This window comes from Drosophila sulfurigaster, chromosome 2L (genome assembly GCF_023558435.1).
Source record: "Drosophila sulfurigaster albostrigata strain 15112-1811.04 chromosome 2L, ASM2355843v2, whole genome shotgun sequence".
Lineage (NCBI taxonomy): Eukaryota > Metazoa > Arthropoda > Insecta > Diptera > Drosophilidae > Drosophila > Drosophila sulfurigaster.
This window is the reverse complement of record NC_084881.1, coordinates 15985520-16004631: the sequence shown is the minus strand read 5'-3', so window position 1 is coordinate 16004631 and position 19112 is coordinate 15985520. Positions and strand designations below refer to the sequence as shown.

The 19112-nt window shown below is 38.4% G+C and overlaps 4 protein-coding genes across 6 annotated transcripts; 3 read left to right on the top strand and 1 right to left on the bottom strand.

Moving 5' to 3' along the window:
• Nucleotides 1–397: 397 nt before the first annotated feature.
• On the bottom strand, nt 398–997 carry LOC133850534 (ATP synthase subunit g, mitochondrial). Its single transcript, XM_062286657.1, has 2 exons — nt 836–997; nt 398–782 (listed from the first exon to the last, which is right to left on the bottom strand). The coding sequence occupies exons 1-2, from the start codon at nt 873–875 to the stop codon at nt 505–507; spliced, it is 318 nt and encodes a 105-aa protein (XP_062142641.1). The 5' UTR covers nt 876–997; the 3' UTR covers nt 398–504.
• A 2586-nt stretch (nt 998–3583) lies between these two features.
• LOC133849870 (adult cuticle protein 1) lies at nt 3584–5084 on the top strand. The gene is made up of 2 exons (XM_062285912.1): nt 3584–3741; nt 3879–5084. The coding sequence occupies exons 1-2, from the start codon at nt 3736–3738 to the stop codon at nt 4299–4301; spliced, it is 429 nt and encodes a 142-aa protein (XP_062141896.1). The 5' UTR covers nt 3584–3735; the 3' UTR covers nt 4302–5084.
• Nucleotides 5085–8723: 3639 nt separating this feature from the next.
• Nucleotides 8724–9586, top strand: LOC133850650 (adult cuticle protein 1-like). The gene is made up of 2 exons (XM_062286787.1): nt 8724–8850; nt 8913–9586. The coding sequence occupies exons 1-2, from the start codon at nt 8845–8847 to the stop codon at nt 9333–9335; spliced, it is 429 nt and encodes a 142-aa protein (XP_062142771.1). The 5' UTR covers nt 8724–8844; the 3' UTR covers nt 9336–9586.
• Nucleotides 9587–12026: 2440 nt separating this feature from the next.
• LOC133846844 (sodium- and chloride-dependent glycine transporter 1) lies at nt 12027–18973 on the top strand. 3 transcript variants are annotated; one of them, XM_062281586.1, is made up of 13 exons: nt 12027–12273; nt 13792–13971; nt 14088–14802; nt 15610–15741; nt 15817–15995; nt 16064–16101; nt 16167–16287; nt 16486–16825; nt 16884–17035; nt 17098–17226; nt 17286–17492; nt 17556–18585; nt 18814–18973. In XM_062281586.1, the coding sequence occupies exons 3-12, from the start codon at nt 14460–14462 to the stop codon at nt 17811–17813; spliced, it is 1899 nt and encodes a 632-aa protein (XP_062137570.1). In that variant the 5' UTR covers nt 12027–12273; nt 13792–13971; nt 14088–14459; the 3' UTR covers nt 17814–18585; nt 18814–18973. The 3 variants fall into 3 exon arrangements, with proteins under 3 accessions (XP_062137570.1, XP_062137571.1, XP_062137569.1); XM_062281587.1 differs by lacking the exon at nt 13792–13971; XM_062281585.1 differs by having other exon boundaries at nt 13792–14802.
• Nucleotides 18974–19112: the final 139 nt, after the last annotated feature.

Sequence of the window (19112 nt, the reverse complement as noted above, 5' to 3'; positions counted from 1 at the left end):
CTGTTGTTATTAAAATGCCATAAAAATTGGGGCAAGCATTAAAGTATCTCTCGGTGTGTAGCGCATAGCGTTCGTTGTGGCCGAGTCGCGACTCGCGACATGTGCATTGTTTGGAATTATGCAACATTGTCGCTGCTCGCTCGGTGTCAAGCTGATTTACGCCGCCACTTCGTTGACCACAAGGGGCAGACACAGTTGGGTTAACGCCTTGCCGCTTGGACGCCTCCTGCAGCATGTCACGTATCATTTGACTATACAGCTAAGCACACAGCTGAGTTGAACTGTGTCCAAGATCAATGCCAGCCCAGCTCAGATTTGCATGTCCGTTCCTAAAGTTGCCACGTTGCAATTGGAATTTAAAGGCGCGGCCAGAAAACTTATTAAATGGGCGGAACGATTTGAACTTATGATCCGTGAATTGCTGCAGCTTTATTTATGCATGTTATGAATGTACAAATTCGAGAATGCTTTCGTTCTCTGTTTTGTTGTTTTTGTGTGCTATGTTTAGACTTTATAGCCGACGAGGTGTCGACGACCAATTACCTCGCCCATGAAGAACCAGGTGATCACCTCAATGGTAACCAGCGTATTAAGCCAAGCCTCAGCGACAGTTGTCGAGCGCAGTCGATTGCCCGACGACTTCAAGTCCTTCTTCATGCTCTTCGCTGATTTGGCAGCCTGTTCTCGAAAATGCTTGAAATCAGCGGGAGTCGGTGGTGTTAGCTCCACCTTGGCGTAGTACATGAACTCATCAAAGAGCGGACGTGCTTGAGCCTTGGCAGCTGCAAATAATAATTATTGAATTTTTAGTAACATAAAATTATCGTCTTCTTGCCATTGATAAACGTGGTGATCTTTGTGCCTATCGAAGCCATTTTAAAGAATCCCAGAAAATCCCAGAGTTTAACAAATTTGTGTGTTACACGTTGAAATTATTTTTGGCAAGTGAAAATGAGAAGTGTTCAACAGGGCTGACAAGTTTTCAGGGTTACACAACACATACACATACATATGGCAACAATGGAATGTTTGGAATGAAACAAAATTCAAGGCATACACTTTGCCAATTTTTGCTTAATATTATAAAAATACTAATAAACAAGTTGCTAGTATGATTAAATAGTTAAAAATCAAATTTAATCCAAAATAATACGCCTAACATTTGCAACAATTCCAACATAACTTGTTTGAACATGTCCAGCTTGATACAAGAACAAGACCTGCAATCAATGTAAATGTGTCCAAAATTTGCATAATCGTCCAAAGCTGACGGCTTTGTTGTTGCTGCCTGCCAGTTTCATGCGGCTCTGAGCCAATTAGCCGATTTTGGGGCGATAACTGACCGATCATTACAATGTAGGCAAGATAGTTATTAGTTAAGCGCTTCATGCTCATAATCTCCACCCACTTTTTTCGAAAAAAAAAAACCAAAAATATGAAACAAAACCATAGCAAAGCTCAAAACAATGGATAGGTTGGATGATCACGATTAGGGCGATGTGAACCAATAATTATTATGGGATCGAGCAGGTCTATTTCATCATAAGTTTGCTTGTTTTCAAAATAATCTATTGATTATATTATTACCTTTAAATGGTACAGTTAAATGAAATAAAAAACTGATTTAATTGCTTGACTTTCACTGGGTGAATTCTTTCCACCCGGAACACAGAGAGCTAAAGGGTATGACTAAAGGTATAATGCACGAAAACTCTCTTAAAATGTTAAATTTAATGTTTATAGATGGTTTATTGCAATATATATCTTTTTTTAATTCAATTTTTATAATATCACAAGAAACACAACTAACTAAATTTTAAAATGCTTTTTTCATGGTAACATATTTTCGACATTTTTCATTTATTATATTGTGAAAAATGTAAATTATTACATGAAATTATAAAATATTATGAATTCATTGTTAGTAAAATGCAAACACAAGATCTGAAATAAACTTATTTGTGTATTTGTTTTTTATTTTCTAAGCTTAAATGATTCCAGAATGGGTTACCGAGTGTAGTAAAATCGGCGCCAAACAATCATTCTTAGTTATTGTTTACCAAGTTTATGAATATTAAAATTGTTATGGTATTTTCCGTAATAGTGCAAGTTTATGGCATTTTGAAAACTCGTTGTGGCCCTCTGCATTGCACTATAAATTGTGATTTATGCTGTTTTTTACCAAGCCACCTTTACTTGGTTCTGGTTGTTTAATAGCATTGCGAATTCATTTAAAGTTTTAAATTGTCTATGACTTCTTGACCCTCGTTAGAAAACGGGGCCCGTGTTAAATTGCGATTTGCATCTTGTGTCAATCTCTCGAGTTGAAGTTGAAGTTGCAATTGGCTTGCATAGTATTGTTGGTAGTACAATAAGTGACCAAATATGGAAATGTGGTTCACCAATTTGATTTGCGATTTTGCATTTTTATTGTTTTTGCCGAACACTGCTGACAGCGTTTGATTATATTTATTTTTGGGCGTTGCCCATACATACACATACCTTCCTACTTTGAGCTTTGTTGTAACTGCAATTGTTAAATTGAGAACACTGAGAAAAATCCAAATGCAAACAACTAAAATAAAATTGCAAAAAGAAGTGGAACATGGCAAAAATAGAATTAATCGATATCAATGGCGCATTCCTGTGATGGCACAAGCTGAGAATCGATAGGAAAGCGAGCTTGCCAAACTTGAGTTATCGGTTTCGATAACGATAAGAAACGCACATGGTAAATTAAAATTGAAGACAATTGTTTTTGTAGCAGTGCAAGCACGCGACCATTTGCGCTTTACATCGAAATCGAAATCGAACTCGCTACATTGTAGTGCGATGTGTGTATAATTAAAATTATTCTGACAATCACAATAGCAACGCTTACTATGCAGTCGAGGTAAACATTGGACTTCACTTAAGCGTGGTTGTGGGAGGCAGGGACGGAGGGTGGGGCGTAAGTGCTGCTTATGGGTTTTAAATGTGTTTGGGGCTTTATCAATATAATTTCGATTGCTGGTTGTTGTTGCTGCAATTTTCGTGTTGTCGATTGGCTTTGCCGATAGTTTTCAGTGTGTATGTGTGTGTTTGTTTTGTTTGCTTGTGTATTTCCTTCGGCTCTAAATTCTTTGCTTATTGCAATTTGCGCAACAATGCGGCCCCGCCCGCACACGCCTGACCCACCAAACGCCACCACCAGATGCTCCAGAGAGACGCCGACACCACCAGCCAGCAGATCTCAGCCGGACGATTTGCCGCTGACGTTGACGTCGACTGCGACTGCGCAGCTGGGCAGTGAAAGGCTAGCACCAAAGGCATGGCAAGGCAACGCAAGGCAAGGCAACGCCAGGCAGAGCACTTGGCCAGAGATCTGCTCCAATTCTGCGGCAGCGACGTCGGCTGAGCCTCGCAGCCATTGGCTTGTGCCTGACTTTGGTTGGGCGTCGTCGTCGTTGTCGGCGTCGATGTTTCGAGTCTAGTTTTTGTGTGTTTATTCGAATTTGATATATATTTTCTTGAGTGCATTTGTTGTTGTTTCGGCTGCTGTTGTTGTTGCTTGTAGTATTGTGGTGTGTGGGGCAGGTTTTGTTTTTTCTGCTGAAACGAAGTGCAGGCCAATTTTTTAGTATAAATGTGGCCACAATTTGGTAGTCGAAATCAGAATCAACTCGTTCGCTGAGCATTCAACAACTCTTCCTTCTACTCCTTCAACCTCCTTCTCAAACACTCAACAATATCAACATGAAGGTAAAGAAAACACACATCAAAAGCACTGTCTGCACATCAGCAACACTGTTTTTTGTTGTGCACCTCTTCAACACTGTCAACTCACCACTACCACCCACAAACTCACCACACCATCTGTCTCTCTTCAACACTTACAGTTCGCCGTTGCCGTAGTCATGTTCGTGTGCGCCGTTGCCGGTGCTCAGGCGTCGTGGGCTGCCATTGCTCCCGGTGTTTCCTATGTGAACTCCGTTGCCCATGGCCCAGCTGGTCTGTGGAACGGTGCCTGGAATGGTGCCTGGAACGGTGCCTGGAATGGCGCCTGGAACAACGGCTGGGCTGCACCTGCTGCCGTTGCCGTTCACGCCAGCGCTCCCTGGGGTCTGACCGCTCCCGGCTGGCACGGTGGTGTTCCCGGCATTGCCCTCGCTCAGGGTCCCGGTGCCGCCGCCCTTGGCCCCCATGGCCATGAGGGTGTCTACGTTGCCAAGACCCGTGGTGCCATCCACACCGCTCCCCTTGCCGGTCACATCAACTCGGCCACTTCCGTGAACGTGGCCCCAGCTCCCGGTACTCTGTAAATTTGAACTACCAAAACTGCCGAACTACCGATATGCCAAAATGGATGTGAGGAGCAGGACGATGATGATGATGATGACGACATCGAGGGAGCAGCGAACACAACTGGCGCACCAATTTGTTGTTTGTCTCTGGCTGTCTATCTATCTATCCATCCTACTTCTCTATGTCCACGACTTTCAACGACTCTACTTGGATACTCTATCACCACCACCCATCACCACCACAACAACAACCACCCCAAAACATTATTGTTAAGAACACACCGATCTTAGTCCCGTTATGAATCAAGGAGTATCGCTTCGGCGATGCATCCATCTCGTTCGCACACACACAAAACACACTCACTCACGCGCACATTTGAGTTAGTTCTGTGTTCAGCAAATAAGTCCAACAACAACATCAACAACAACAATTACAACAACTACAACCAACAAATAACAGCATGTTAATTTCTTATTACTTGAGAACTTTCAAACCACAACCAGCTTTTCCGCCTTTCCTTCTACATCTATCGATCTGTCTGTCTACTATATTCTTCTCCTTCCATCTAGCTATCTCTCTTTGCAACAATATACTTTCAATCTATCACCAAACTCTTCTTCTATCTATCTCTCTTCCACTTCTGAGTGCAGCACTTAAGCTGTGTGCACTATAGATGGTGTATATATACACATATGTACATAATACATATACATACATATACAAACCTTACTCTAGTAATTCGCAACAATTGTAAAATTGACAAAAAATGTTTTAAATAAACTCGTTTTTATTTACTCGAATACTATTCTTTTATTGAAATGGGAACTGAAAGTAAAAAAGGGAAATACTTTAATATACTATTTACTGACTTTAATAATACTTTTAACTTTTCTTTTAAAAATTAGATAAATTTGATGATAAAAATGAATATTAAAATGAGATATTTTTCTTATACATTATACATTACAATATATTCTAAACATATTTTTAAATGAAGTCATACTTCTCATCTCTAATTTTTGCGACAGAGGTGACTAGTTTAATAGTTAGATATTTTTTTGCTTTTGAAGAACCAGAATTTTGTAAAGATACAAATTGAAAAGATTTTAGTATATATCTTCTAGCAAAACTTAAATGCATTTTTTATTTTAATTTTTTTGTAAGTTTTCAAATCTACATTAAAAGCCAACACTATCGAAGATTAATTAGAAAAGATTAGGAATACGGTTTTATCGATAAAAAGACAATAGGAAATCGCAGTAGTAGTAGAACTAGTTGTAAATAAACTTAAGTAATTGTTGAAATACTTTAGCATAAGTCGAGATGAATAATAAAAATAATGTACAAAGTTATTTTGTTTTTTTTATATAATTGGGTCGACCTTGGGGTGCTAGAACTGTTTATAAACAATGTATATCTGTGTAACCTTGAAGACATTATAGATTGTTTAATTGATTTCATATCGAAATGAATGTCTTTGCACTAACTTAAGTAATTAGATCAAACGTATACTTAGTAGTTAATAGTTTTGTGAATTGACTAATGCAAGGTATGTTTGGACACTTTGCTATAAACTGCCACTGATCGGTAGTCAAGAGCGGGCCAATGTTCATTTGAGCCACATTTCGTAGCGTACTTAATTGACCTGAAAGGCGTTGCCATGCGAATTGAATAGATTGCGACCACAGGGCGTATGCTTAATTATGCAAACGCTTAAAGCTAATTACAGAGCAGAATATGGTTTGTTTATTAGTCAGTGCTCACCACCTGCGATCCAATCCGATCGAACTATATATGTCTCTATATAGCAGTATTACTGATTATTTATGGCAGCAGCTACTCGTAATTACAGTTTATCATCGTCTCTAGAATTCAACTTGAACTCTTTCAAAGCTATCGTTACAAATTTTGTTGCGCGTTAGCGTTGGCGTTGTTGGCAACAACAAAACAACAAGTTGATACATATAAAGTTGCATGGCATTTTTTGGTGCAACGACACCTGACGGGTTTCGCTTTAATGGCTCTCTTTATATCTGCATCTAAGGGGGAAGGGGGGGCAATTCGGGGGCATTGAAACTGGTTCGCAATGCGGCTGCAATTGGCAAGGTTTCTCGGTTTTTTGTCCATTTGCATAATTGAATTGTTGTTTTTTTTACCATGATTTTTTTAAATATATCTATATTTTTTATTTTGGTTTGCTTTTAGCGTGTGCGGGTGTCTCGCTTTTGTAGTGCGGCGTGAGTTAATTGTATCACCTAATGGTCTTCGTCGTCGATTCGTTGCAAGTTGCAATCCGAACCCGGCTGCAACTTTTAGACGCCCACGCGCCGGCTTCGCATGAAATGGCAAAGCCAAAATGCAAGGGAATGGCTTGGCTCTGGGTGGGTGTTATGTAAAACCATTTGAATTCGATCCATTTAACAATCAGCGACAAAGTAATTAAAAATACAACGAGGAAATAATCATGGTAGAGTGCAGACAATCCTAAATGCATTTAATGTTTCTATTCCTGGATTAGATGATGTTGCAATGCAAATGACTGAAGGATTGCTTTGCTTTAGGCAGAGTCTTTTTCCATGGACTTTGCTTTTTTTTAATGGATTTATATAGACACATTTTATATAACAAACATTTCGTAAGTACGAAAAGTTACACAGAGTTCTAAGCCTTGTAAATAAATTCAAATGTTGTTCAATTGGATAAAAACATATGCGAAATCCGACAAAAACTTTATGCTAAATTAACTGTTTTTGACATTCTATGTTTAATTTATGCTATTCTAATTTTATAAATTGAGCTTCAGACCTCATAATGTAATTTCATTTTGGGTTTTTGCTATTTGATAATTTTCTTAATTTATATGACAGTTTATAATTTACAGTCCATATATATAGTTAGAGTTATTTTTGATAGTAAACAAGGTTGTTATAATTTTATTCAAATTCATATAAAGGTCAAGACTTTATTAAGTATACGCATGACCTCGACACTACTTTTATTCTATTTCATGCATTATAGTTTATAAACTACACTTGAATTTGTTTTCTTTTATAAATGTATTAAAGTGTTATATTTTTGAAAAGAATTATGCATTACAATTTTACTCAAAAGAATGTAACAATCAGGTCTATATAAAGTACACACAAGATTAAACTTCACGCTATATTATATTCTATTACATTGCGGGTTGTTTACTTCCCAAATTCATTATTTCTGAATACTCTGTTAAAGTGCCATAATTTGGAATTGATAGAAAAACAAAGTGATTCAATATCAGTTAAAAGAATGTAAACAATTAGGATTATATCAAGTATACGCACGATCGATATGTACATTAAGCTTAACTCCACTCCGCATTTTACTCTATAGTAAGTTGTCTGCTCGCCATTCTATTAATTCCTCTGTACTGTCATATTTTTGAATTATGATGCAGTTTCAGTCAAAGCAATGTAACAATTAGGATTATATCAAGTATACGCACGATCGATCTGCACATTAAGCTTAAGTCCACTCCATATTTTTATACTGTCATATTTTTGAATTGTGATGCAGTTTCAGTCAAAGCAATGAAACAATTAGGATTATATCAAGTATACGCACGATCGTTTTGTACATTAAGCTTAACTCTACTCCGTATTGTACTCTATAGCTCGTTGTTTACTCCTCATTCTATTAATTCCTCTGTACTGTCATAATTTTGAATTGCGATGCAGTTTCAGTCACAGCAATGTAACAATTAGGACTGTATCAAGTATACGCACGATTGACAGCAATGACGCTGTCAATCACTCGCGCCCTTGACAAGTTAATCATGAATTCTATGATTTATTGAGTACAATTATATGTTATGCATTTCAATTGAAATGTTTAGAATGCAATGAATGGCAGCAAAAGGGTTGAATGAGTTGATAAGTTTGTTTTTTTTTTCGATTGTAAATCAATTAGCAGTACAGCATGTTCAGGATACGAATGCAAACCATAAATGGATCACAAGCCAGTCACATTATATGCTAATGAATTGCGAATAACAATAATGGCGTTAACCACAACAATTAAGTAATTATTAAAACAGCCAACGCTGTCGCAGAGTGACGCAGAGTGGAAAGCGGCAACTTACCGGAACTGCAACTAAAAAGTGGGTTGGGTCTCTCTCAGTCGGTCTGGGTCTACGAGTAGATCGTTGCATTTGATCGATCGATCGACTGACTGACTGGCTAGGTATTGAGTGTGAATATGAGTTCACTTGTTGTTAGTACACTCATGCTGCCCACCTACAGAAACAGCAGCAGCATGTCATTATTTCTGTAATCACATGTATGCAAAAGATATATATCTAACAACAAGGTATGTATGTATATATCAAATATGTACATATGTAATTCTGTGTGTGAACTCGAACTCTCACTTGGCGTATGAACTTTTGCTGACCATTGCCGCTGTGGTTATTGGCTCAGCTCTTGGCTCGATCGACTGGCTATAAAACTGGCGACAGAATCAACAAGAGATCAGTTCAGAACAAGAGTTCAACAAGAGCACACACAACAAACCAAAACCATCAACATGAAAGTAAGTCCCTAACAAGGATTTTAACAAGGATTCCAAGCTCACTCTTCCTTCTTTCTCTGCAGTTCGCTATCGCAGTCATCTTCACTCTGGCCCTCGCCATGGGAGCTCAGTCCTCGGTGATTCCTCTGATCTCTCAGCTGGCTGGCCATGGTCTGTCCTACACCGCCGTCTCGGGTCCCGCTGTTGCCGCTCCCTGGGTGGCACCCGCTGCCCACTGGCCCGCTGCCGTCTCTGTTGGTGCCTGGCCTTCAGCAGTTGCTGCTCACGCTCCTGCTGTTGTTGCTGCTCACGGTGCTGCCGTTGTGGCTGCCCATGCTCCCGCTGTGGTTGCTGCCCATGCTGCTCCCGCTGTTGTTGTTGCTCCCGTTGCCCATGAGGGTGTCTACACCGCCCAGACTCGTGGCGCCGTTCACACCGCTCCTCTGTCTGGCCACATCCAGTCGGTGGCTTCCATCAACGCTGCCCCCGCCCCAGGCACCATCTAAGAAGTTTCTACTCAGGACTCAGGATTGACGATATTGACCATGGAACTGCCAGAGTTGATGCCAAAGGACATCACAACGATTTACGATTACCATACTATGAATAAGCATTGAAATGTTTGTAAATACACACATATCTACATATGTAATATAAACAGGGCACTCGCACCAGCCATTCCTAAAAATTTCCTTTCGACTCGCACTCGCAACTCTGATATTTATTGCAAAAAAATTAAAACATTTTCGTAACAAAATTCCCAAAACTGTGTAAATGATTTGATTTCTTAGACAATAAATCAATCAAAAAACAAAAGTTTCTTAATTGTAAATACTGAATATGATCGATATTTGCACATACAAAAAATGTTGCAATTATCTGCAATGTGCAGTTAAATTAAAAATATTTTAAATTTTTGTTTTATTTTTGATGGATGCACATCAACAATTTCAAGCCTAAACAATTGTGCAATATTCGAAGTTAAATGTAAATGTTGAGCATGTAAACTGCATTTCACGATTTTGCGTACAATTTTCAGTAATTAAATGCAATTGTAATTATCGACATTTTACTGTAGTATTCTTATATTTTATATTGCCGAACTAGAGCAACCTTTGTGCTTTGTTCGTAGATTCGCGTGCATTTTATTGGATTGATTAGAGCTGTACGTAAGTAAGTGCAGGAATTTGTATAGTCATTAAGTCTACTTAGACGGTCGGCTGCCTTGAAGGTCTTGACTTTAATTGCATGTTTCTACGTTAAAAACACAATTACTAGAGCATTACGCTCAGAGCTAGTGACAGTTTGCTTTTAAATTAAGCTATTATACGAGTATGCAGGAGAATTATGAATGTGTAACAGATAACCTAGGTAGATCATTATTCGAGATTTCAAATACTGCTGATTGTTTCTCAAATTGAGCTTAGACTTTGACAATGAATTTATTCTATACAAAATTGGAATGTGTATAAGGTAAATTACCTATATTAAATACTCTTTACACATTTTTGGGGTTTATTACAGTACTACAGAAACTTTATAGGACATTTAAATAATTTTGTACACTTTCATTCCAACAGAATAGAATTTTTAAGTTTCTTTCATTTTACATTCTACAATTAAATATTTTACTTTACTCAACATTTTACTCCATATCTTTTGTCCGTGTGGTAGACCGGGCGTATACTTAATATTTTGTTTTATTCTTGAATATTGTATGTTTTTTTGTGAACCAATTTGCATTTACTTATTTAGTATCATTATAAAGCAAAAATATGATAACTAAAAATCTTTTGCCGTTGGGGTGTCTAATTAAAATGGATTAATAGGTAACAAATGTAACAATAGGTAACAAATGTTAAAAACACAAACTAAAATCTTTAAAATTTAATTTTAAGTTTGGAGTTCACTAACAGTATAAGAGATGGAGATGGGTTACAGAGTATACTTCAGTTATAACAGTTCGTGTCTGTAAAACCCAGTAATTATAATTGAATTAGTTATACTAGGTTATACTATGATTTATTTACTAAAGTACTATTTAACTCTCAGATCTCCCCATGTGTAAATTTTTATAAGAAACGGTGTATTGAAAATTGCAATTAGAGCCAAGTCGAGTGCCAAGTTCATGCGCATGCGCATAGTTTTTGCAAAGGGGCGTTATGAGTACAACAACTATGTATGTTACCATAGTCCGACGTATAGCCGGAATACTACAGCAACTCGTCACTCACCCCTCCTATATGAATATTTGATCTGTTTGCTGTGAAACACTCGACGCTTTTGCGACTGAGGCGTGATTTGTTTGCATGTGAATGTGAATATTTCTTCGGTTGCTCGTATCGGGTCGTTTGGGGGGCTATCGGTTACAACTGTAAAAAGTTGCGGGTTTTTTTTTTGTATTTTGCCGCATTTGGTGGTGTTGAATGATAAGTTGCAGCTCACTGTATCGTGTTGCGTGTGGAAAATGCGCCAACTGCTTTGATTTATGGTCTGCCTCTGGGGCCAAGAGTCAATCGGATTTAATTGCGGTTCGTCAGCAGCTGCAACTTATGGCGTTGTCTATATTTTTCACCCTCTCCATATTGGGAGTAAGTCCTAAAATGGACAGCTATCGCTTACAAAGTGAAAAGATTGCAGCTTCGATACAACGAACGAAAACTACACTTAACACAATAGTAGTAAATTTAAGTACTTTTTGTGAATGGTTAAAGAAAATAATAGTTCAATTTACTGCTATTTGTGAATAGTAGTAGATTGTTATAGACAGTAATTGATTTAACTAATGGAAGCTACTTAACAGTATTTTATTAGTTTATTCATTTTATTAGGCACTAAATTTGTTGTTAATTTGTGAACATTTGCCTTAAACTGCGATTACTACAATTGCCTTTTCTACCTACTATAACAACAACTACTAATGCAGCAACCTGGCTTTGCATTTCTTTCTCTTCATTTCTTCCTCTCACTGCATATTCGCACAGCGAGAGAGCGAGAGCAAGAGCGACAGTGACAAAGAGATAATAGCACACTTGGCACGCGGGACTTGCTTGCGTTATTCGGTTTCTTTTTTTGGATTCGGATTCGCTGTCTCTGTCGTTGGCGCTCGGAGTGTAACACGGCGACTTGCTGGCTCTGACTGTGGCTGGTGGCTGGTGGCTCTGTCTCTGCTGTCGCTGGCAGCGGCAGTTAGTCGTCGGTAAAGACGCGCTGGCAGCGTGTCTTGTAAATTGAAACGCAATCGACAGTCGGCAAACGTACGCTCAATCGATTTGGGCAGATTCACGTCGGTTCGTCATGATTTGAGTGAGAAGAGGGCGGTGCAGTTTCGTGTTATTTGCAAATTGTCGCCGGGTTTGCAATTGCAATTACAGTGTATCGTTGTTGTTGTTTGTCATTGCTGCTGCTGACTGTTTGCTGTGGAAAGAGTGTGCAAATGAAAGTGTAAGATGCCATTAACGGCTTCCGATAGTGCTTTTCCCTTTCTATTGCAGCATTTGATTATGGAACGTGTTTAGCAACGAAAAAAGAAAAGAATTGGCAGACGTTAAACATTTTGGCAATAGCTAAATACTTCTTATATGCGCACATTCCTTGGCATTCTTTCTTCGTTCTTTGTTGTCTCGAGTATTTTTGCAATAAATTTATTGCGCACACTGCTCAATGTTTATAAACACAAGCAGCGCAAAAAATGCCGATTGATTTTGCTTGATGGCAAATTGAACACGCTTTACCGCAAATATGTATTTTGTGCATTCATAATTTCCACTCGCGCCGTGCACTCACTGAAAATAAATTGACGTCATCTCCCACACACACACACACACGCACGCACACAAACGAACACACGCAGTCATGATTTGAGTGGAACTGAAGCGATTCAAATTACACAACGGTGTTCAAAACAAAGAACAGCTGATTGGCGCCGCTCCCATTTACATACAAACATATGTACATGTATGCTCGCGAATCGCGAGTATACAAAAGCAACCACCAAATAAATCAAATAACAAAAACAACATTCACACAGTTCTCCTGCTCTGCGCTTTGCGCTAATTTGTTGTTACAGTTTAACTTGTTGAAATGCCTCGCTCTCTCTGTCTTTCTGATGCTCTCTCACAGTGAGTGTGTTGTTTATTTCGCGTAGTGAATGTCAAGTGTATTTATGGCTAGAGAGTGAGAGAGTAAGCAAATGCGAGATAGTACGACTAGTGCATCAGCTGGCTGCCTGCCCGCTCTGTCGTCGCGTCGTCCATTGCCCTCGTCGCAATGCGTCGCGTCGTCCGTCCGCCATCAGATTATTGAAATTCACGCGGGTTTTGGTTTGTTTTTAATTTTATATGCATTTCTGTTTTTGTTATTTATTTTGTATTTAAATAGATTCTTTCTTTGTTGATACAACAATGAAAAATGATTAAGACCACATTTGTACTACTACATAGAACTTTATTCTATAACTTTTACTTATTTGCGCTAACTGAAATGCATTGTGTTGTATTTACAATTATAGTGAATAGTGTGTGAGTGAATAAATGTGGGGGGTATTCACCCAATAACTTTACTCATACATGCATAGGGAAAGCACATAAAAGCATTGAAGAAGAATCAACAACATAAGCTCTATTATCGCTACTGCACAGTGGTGTTGACTGTGCTTGTAATTAGCGAAATTGATTATTTTTTTAGAAGCTCATTAAAGTGTACAAAAATATTATTAAAAATTAATTCGTTTTATTTGCATCAAAAAAACTAAACCAATCCCAAATGCAAATTTTAGCGTCACTTAAACTTCAAGCTAACCATTAATTATTATTTTCGTAATGATATGTTGACAACATTCGTTCATTGTTTACCTATTAACTTGATGTCAATTACCTTTGCTTCAGTGTGCGTGCTTTAAACGTATACGTACTACGTATATTTAATTAAATCCGTTTTTTTTTTTCAAAATATTTTGCTTAGTGGCAAAAGTAGCGGCGACTGCGGCAGCGACTTCGACTTCGACTGCGAAAGCGGCAGAGGCGTAAGGCAGGAACAGCAATCAGAATCACAATCATCGCAAATCGCATCATTTGCTTTCGAGCATCGGAATCGTTTGGGTGTTGTTGTGTTTGCTGTGTGTGTTGTGCTTGACCGTTAATCGTGAGTAGAGAATTTTCGACGTCATACCCCCCGCTGCACCTCACGTTCGTTAAAAAACTGCTAAAGTGCAAAAAGAGAGGAAAACAATTAAACAATAATAAACTTTGTATTAGCAGCAGCAGTAGCGTGATTCTTCGACTTTAACTTTATTGTCGACGACCCGGGCAATTTTATACTTACAAACATTTGCGAGATGACCCACAAAAAGATATAGCTGTTAACTGGGTCAGCAGCAGCGAAATTGAGTGCAATTTTGGTAAACGAAACGAAATGAACTTGAAACAAATAGCAAAGCTTCCCTCAACAAACAAGTGCAATTGACGCGTGAGTTTTCTATTGGCCTCGTCAGCCATTCAAGAGGCCTTTTTTAGCCACTTCAAATCGCGAGACAAACAACAATAATATTGTGCGTGTGCAACTTCAAATGACGAACTGACTTCCACTGATTGATTGAGTTGGTGATAGTGTGTGTGTGTGTGTGTGACAGCATGAAAGGCATCTGTGGCGATGCCAAGCAGCAGCTAAACAATTGCATGCTGCTAGACAACACTGAAAATGCGCCAGTAAATGGATTAGTAAATGGAAATGGATGTGGAATTGCTGCGTCACCCGCAAATCGCGGCGGACGCAAGTTTCGATCCCGTCAAGTGCAGAGTTTGGCCATCCGGAATACGAGCTCATATGATACCATGGAGCGACCCTTTCGACCCGATAATCTACGCGGTCGCTGGTCGAAAACTGCCGATTTTTATTTCGCCACCTCGAGTTACGCCTTCAGTTCAATGGCCTTCTCCGATGTGTCTGTCTGGGCACTAATGATGGGCGGTTGGAGTAAGTATTCCATAACTAATATATGTTTATACCTCACAGACACTTCGACGACATTGTAGACGAATTGGTGTCAGTTTAATGTCATATTTATATTGAAAATAGACGTCGCGCTTCATAGATTTCTTATCAAGGGAATTCAATTACGTTTAAATTCAATTGGGGTTATCACTTTAATGCTCTGCAAAATCCAATCTGAAATCCAAGCTAGTTCATTGTGGATGCACAGCAAATTAAAATTATTGTTATTGTCGACTTTAGTTCGCAAAAAACCCCAATATTGCCTTGAATGCGATAAGATTAGTGCGTTTATTATTTAAACTTAATTTAAATATTTTTGTAATTAAATATTCTCAAGAAATAATGGAATATGTAATTCTGATGAATATTAATAAATTGAAATTTATGTGAAAGCAGAAATGTGATATGTGAATCTTGACAAATTTCTATTACTAGAATAATAATCATTTTCATTTCTTTAGTTAAAATATTGTTCAAATTATATGAAATTCGTAGTAAATCGTATTTGAATAACGAAACTGATTAATTTTAACAAAGCTATAATATAATTGATGTGAAACAAGCTTTGAATATTTACAAGTTTTATAGAAATAGCGATAGTAGTTGGTGTAATTAAAGAAAATCATTTATTTCCCTTATACGTACAAAGTGGCGTATGAGTAATTAATTAGCACAGCTATCGAGTTGTCCTTTGCTCATGACTAACCACTTTTAAAACAGAAGTTTCTCTAGTGTCTCATATCTAGTTATTTTGTTTTTATAGTATATAATACTGATTATTCTCTTTAGAGTTCTATCTGACTACTTATGTGCTGGCTGTTTGCTTCTACTCGCTGCCCATTTTCCTGATACAAACATTTTTGGGCCAATTCTCCACATCGGGTGCGATATCAGCGTTTCGCGTATCGCCTATATTTAAAGGTCAGTTGGCACATATAATATAGCTACCCATATATTATATATGAGTATTTTATCTTGGCGTAACTCGTTTAACAGGCATTGGATATTCGATATTGTTGCTCAACCTGGGCACACTCACCTACTACAGCGTTAATGCGGCAGTGCCGTTGATTTATGCCGTCAACACGTTGCACGATGTGTTGCCCTGGATGAGTTGCAACAACACATGGAATTCGCCCAACTGTTCCACACACAACAGTTACGATGAGAACGAAGTGAGTGCCCGCAAATTAATTAACTCATCCACACTTTATTTAATTCTCTTTATTGTTTCATTTTGCAGGACGATCAAAAGCCGCACTCAACTGTCGAGTACTTTCAGTGAGTTTCTGTTTGACATTCATTGGAATTTTAATTAAATATATAATGTTGTTTTATTGTTTCAGCTCAATGATAGGCTCTATTAGGGATGGCTCCGGTGCATGGTCGTTGTCCTGGTCCATGGTGTTGGCAATTGTGGGCATTTGGGTTGTGGTTCTTCTGCTGCTGCTCAATCGTGTTTCCATTGTAAGTTTGAACAATTAGCTAATCTATCATAGAGTGTTGATAATCTACCTCGAACAGTTTGTTGTGACTGATTTATCAACACGCAGCTTTAACGGTAAGAGCTAGGAGTCTGTAATTTATACCCAATGTAGTTTATAATATTTGCTAGTGCACTAAGGCTGGGTTTGATAATATTTCATTTCTATAAATTAATTGCAGATAGGCAAAGTGATGCGTTGTGCCTGCGTGCTAATGTTCAGCTTCTTCTTGGCCGTGTTTGTTTATCTGGTGATTCACGAGCAGTTTGGCTGGCAGACATTTATGGACTATCTGCATCCCGCCATAGACAGCTGGATCGCCATTCGCTCCTCGTTGGGCATGGCTATATTGCAGGCCAGCATGGTACTGGGTCCTGGTTGGGGCAGTGTCATCACCCTGGGCAGCTTCAATCGCTTTCGCAGCGATGCTGCTCGTCTCAGCATTTGGGTGTGCATCAGCCATGTGCTCATCACTGTGATGGCCACGATCTGTGGTCATGTGGCCAACGATCACTTCGAACGTAAGTAGAAAAGATAACACATTTTGTGTTCCATTTAATTTGTATTATTTGTTTGCAGTTCATGTGGCCATGTGGCATGTGGATAAGAAGCATTCAATGCAGTTCCTTTTTGTGTCCTTTGCCTATCTCTTTGGCAGCTTTACAACGTTGCCCAAACTCTGGTCTTTTCTCTTCTTCATCATTGTCTTTCTAGCCGAGATGTGTGCGTTGGTAAGTACAAAGTTCTTTGTATTCAAATGTATATATCTTTATTGACTTTAATGGTCGTTCAGGTCATTCTGATGATGTCTGTGCTGACGTCGATCTTTGATGAGTTCGAACAGCTGCGTCACCTCAAGCGACGCATTACAATCGGACTCTCGCTGTGTCTCATGATCAGCTCCCTTTATTTTTGCACTCAGGTAAGTAGACTACAGGATTTTTAAAAGTTCATTCGCTTAATGCGTTGTTTACTTTTCAGCTGGGCTTTAGCCAGGTGAGCGCCTTATCCTACATGGCGCTCTTCACACAGGTTGTCTTCTCAGCACTCTTGATACTGATGGCAACCTGGATTTATGGCCGCGTGCGTTTCCAATGCGATCTGCAGTTTATGCTGGGCAAAACGATCTCAAGTGGCGAAATCTTCTTCATACGCATCATAGCTCCCTGCTTTATAGCACTTGCATTGGTAATTAATTCAACTATATTATTATTTTTATACAATAATTGTCACTTGCTTTACTCTCAACAGTATCAGACTATCTATATGCTGTATGTGAATGGCGCAGGCGACATACTCATATGGACTAGTCAAGGCTTCAGCTATCTGATTGTCATCGCCTATATGATCTTCAAGTTGACGCAGACAAATGGAACGTTGCGACAGCGGTTGAGACAATGCTTTGCACCGCACGATTGGCATCCGGTAAATCCCGACAATCGTGCATTCTACGAGGAGATCATGGGCACCTCAGAAATGCTCGTCATCGACAATGGGAATGCGGCATAAATCACACACGCATTACAAACACTGCATACTTCTAGTGCCTAATATACTAATAGATTGACGATTATAGAGATTTTGATTTGTTTTTAAAATGTACTTAAGTCAAGGACCCGAAACATCGGGTCGAACTGAACTCATTGTGTGAATAACCCCAGAACACCTAAAACAAAAAAAAAACATAAATACACGAGGAATATAGGCGAGCGTTTCTTCAAAAAATGTACTGATATTTTTCAAATCTAGTTATATAGAGAACAATAAACTGGTGATATTTGTAGTTGCATATGAATAAATAAACTAAAAGCTTTTGAACAATTTTAAGACAATGTGTTGTTCACTTGTCGTATGAGTGATATTAAGAAAAGTTTCAAGCGAATTTATACAGGGTTTTATTTTAATCGCGCGCCAAAACTTGCATTCAAGTTATAATTAATTTGCATACTTTTTGGCTTGATCCGACAATTATTGAAATAGATATTTGCTGTATATAATATGTAATAAATTGAATGGGGGATTCTATTTTTGCGATAAGCCAATAAAAACATGCACATGAACAGCAGCAACAGCAGCAAGTCAATGTAAAGTGAAAATTTTTATTATTCATTAAACGGTTTCGGGAAGAGCGAATGCACTCATTGCACTCAATCTCTTTGCATTCGAATATGCAAACATACCCAATACGAGTGATTTAATTTAGTGTTTCGAATGCGCTTCTAATCATTACAATGTCATGTGGTGTGCGGTTTAGCTGTTTGTAATTTCAATACACAAAAAAGTAATAATAATTATAATAATAAGAATAATACAAATACGTGTCTCTGTCGACCGTCGACTGACTGCTGTCTGAAACTTGGCAATCTGTTGTGCTCAGAGAAGAGCAAAAGCTGTAAGTACTCGCGTGTGTGTAAGCATTGTATATAAATACAGAGACAACTTTGATAATGAAAAGCCTCTATCCATTTTATTCTATGCTACTATATTCCATTTCCATTTCCATCGGCAGCACGGATGCACGGCTCTCGGATGCCTCTCAGTCACAGTCGGTTTGCCGGCATCGTATCTTTTAATTAGAACGTCAATTTAAACCTAAACGGACATACGCGTATCTATTGCAACATCAAATAAAACAAAAGCCTACGACAAAGATAAAAAAAAAAACACAATTGTAAGAAGAATATTTGAGAGGAATTGACAATAATACTGAGTGCGCGTAATTAATTTTTTTCGTGTTAGTCGAAAGCAGAAACGTCGTCATTTGCAACGTTCTTAATCGGAGCTATTTTTCAAAAACAATCTACTATA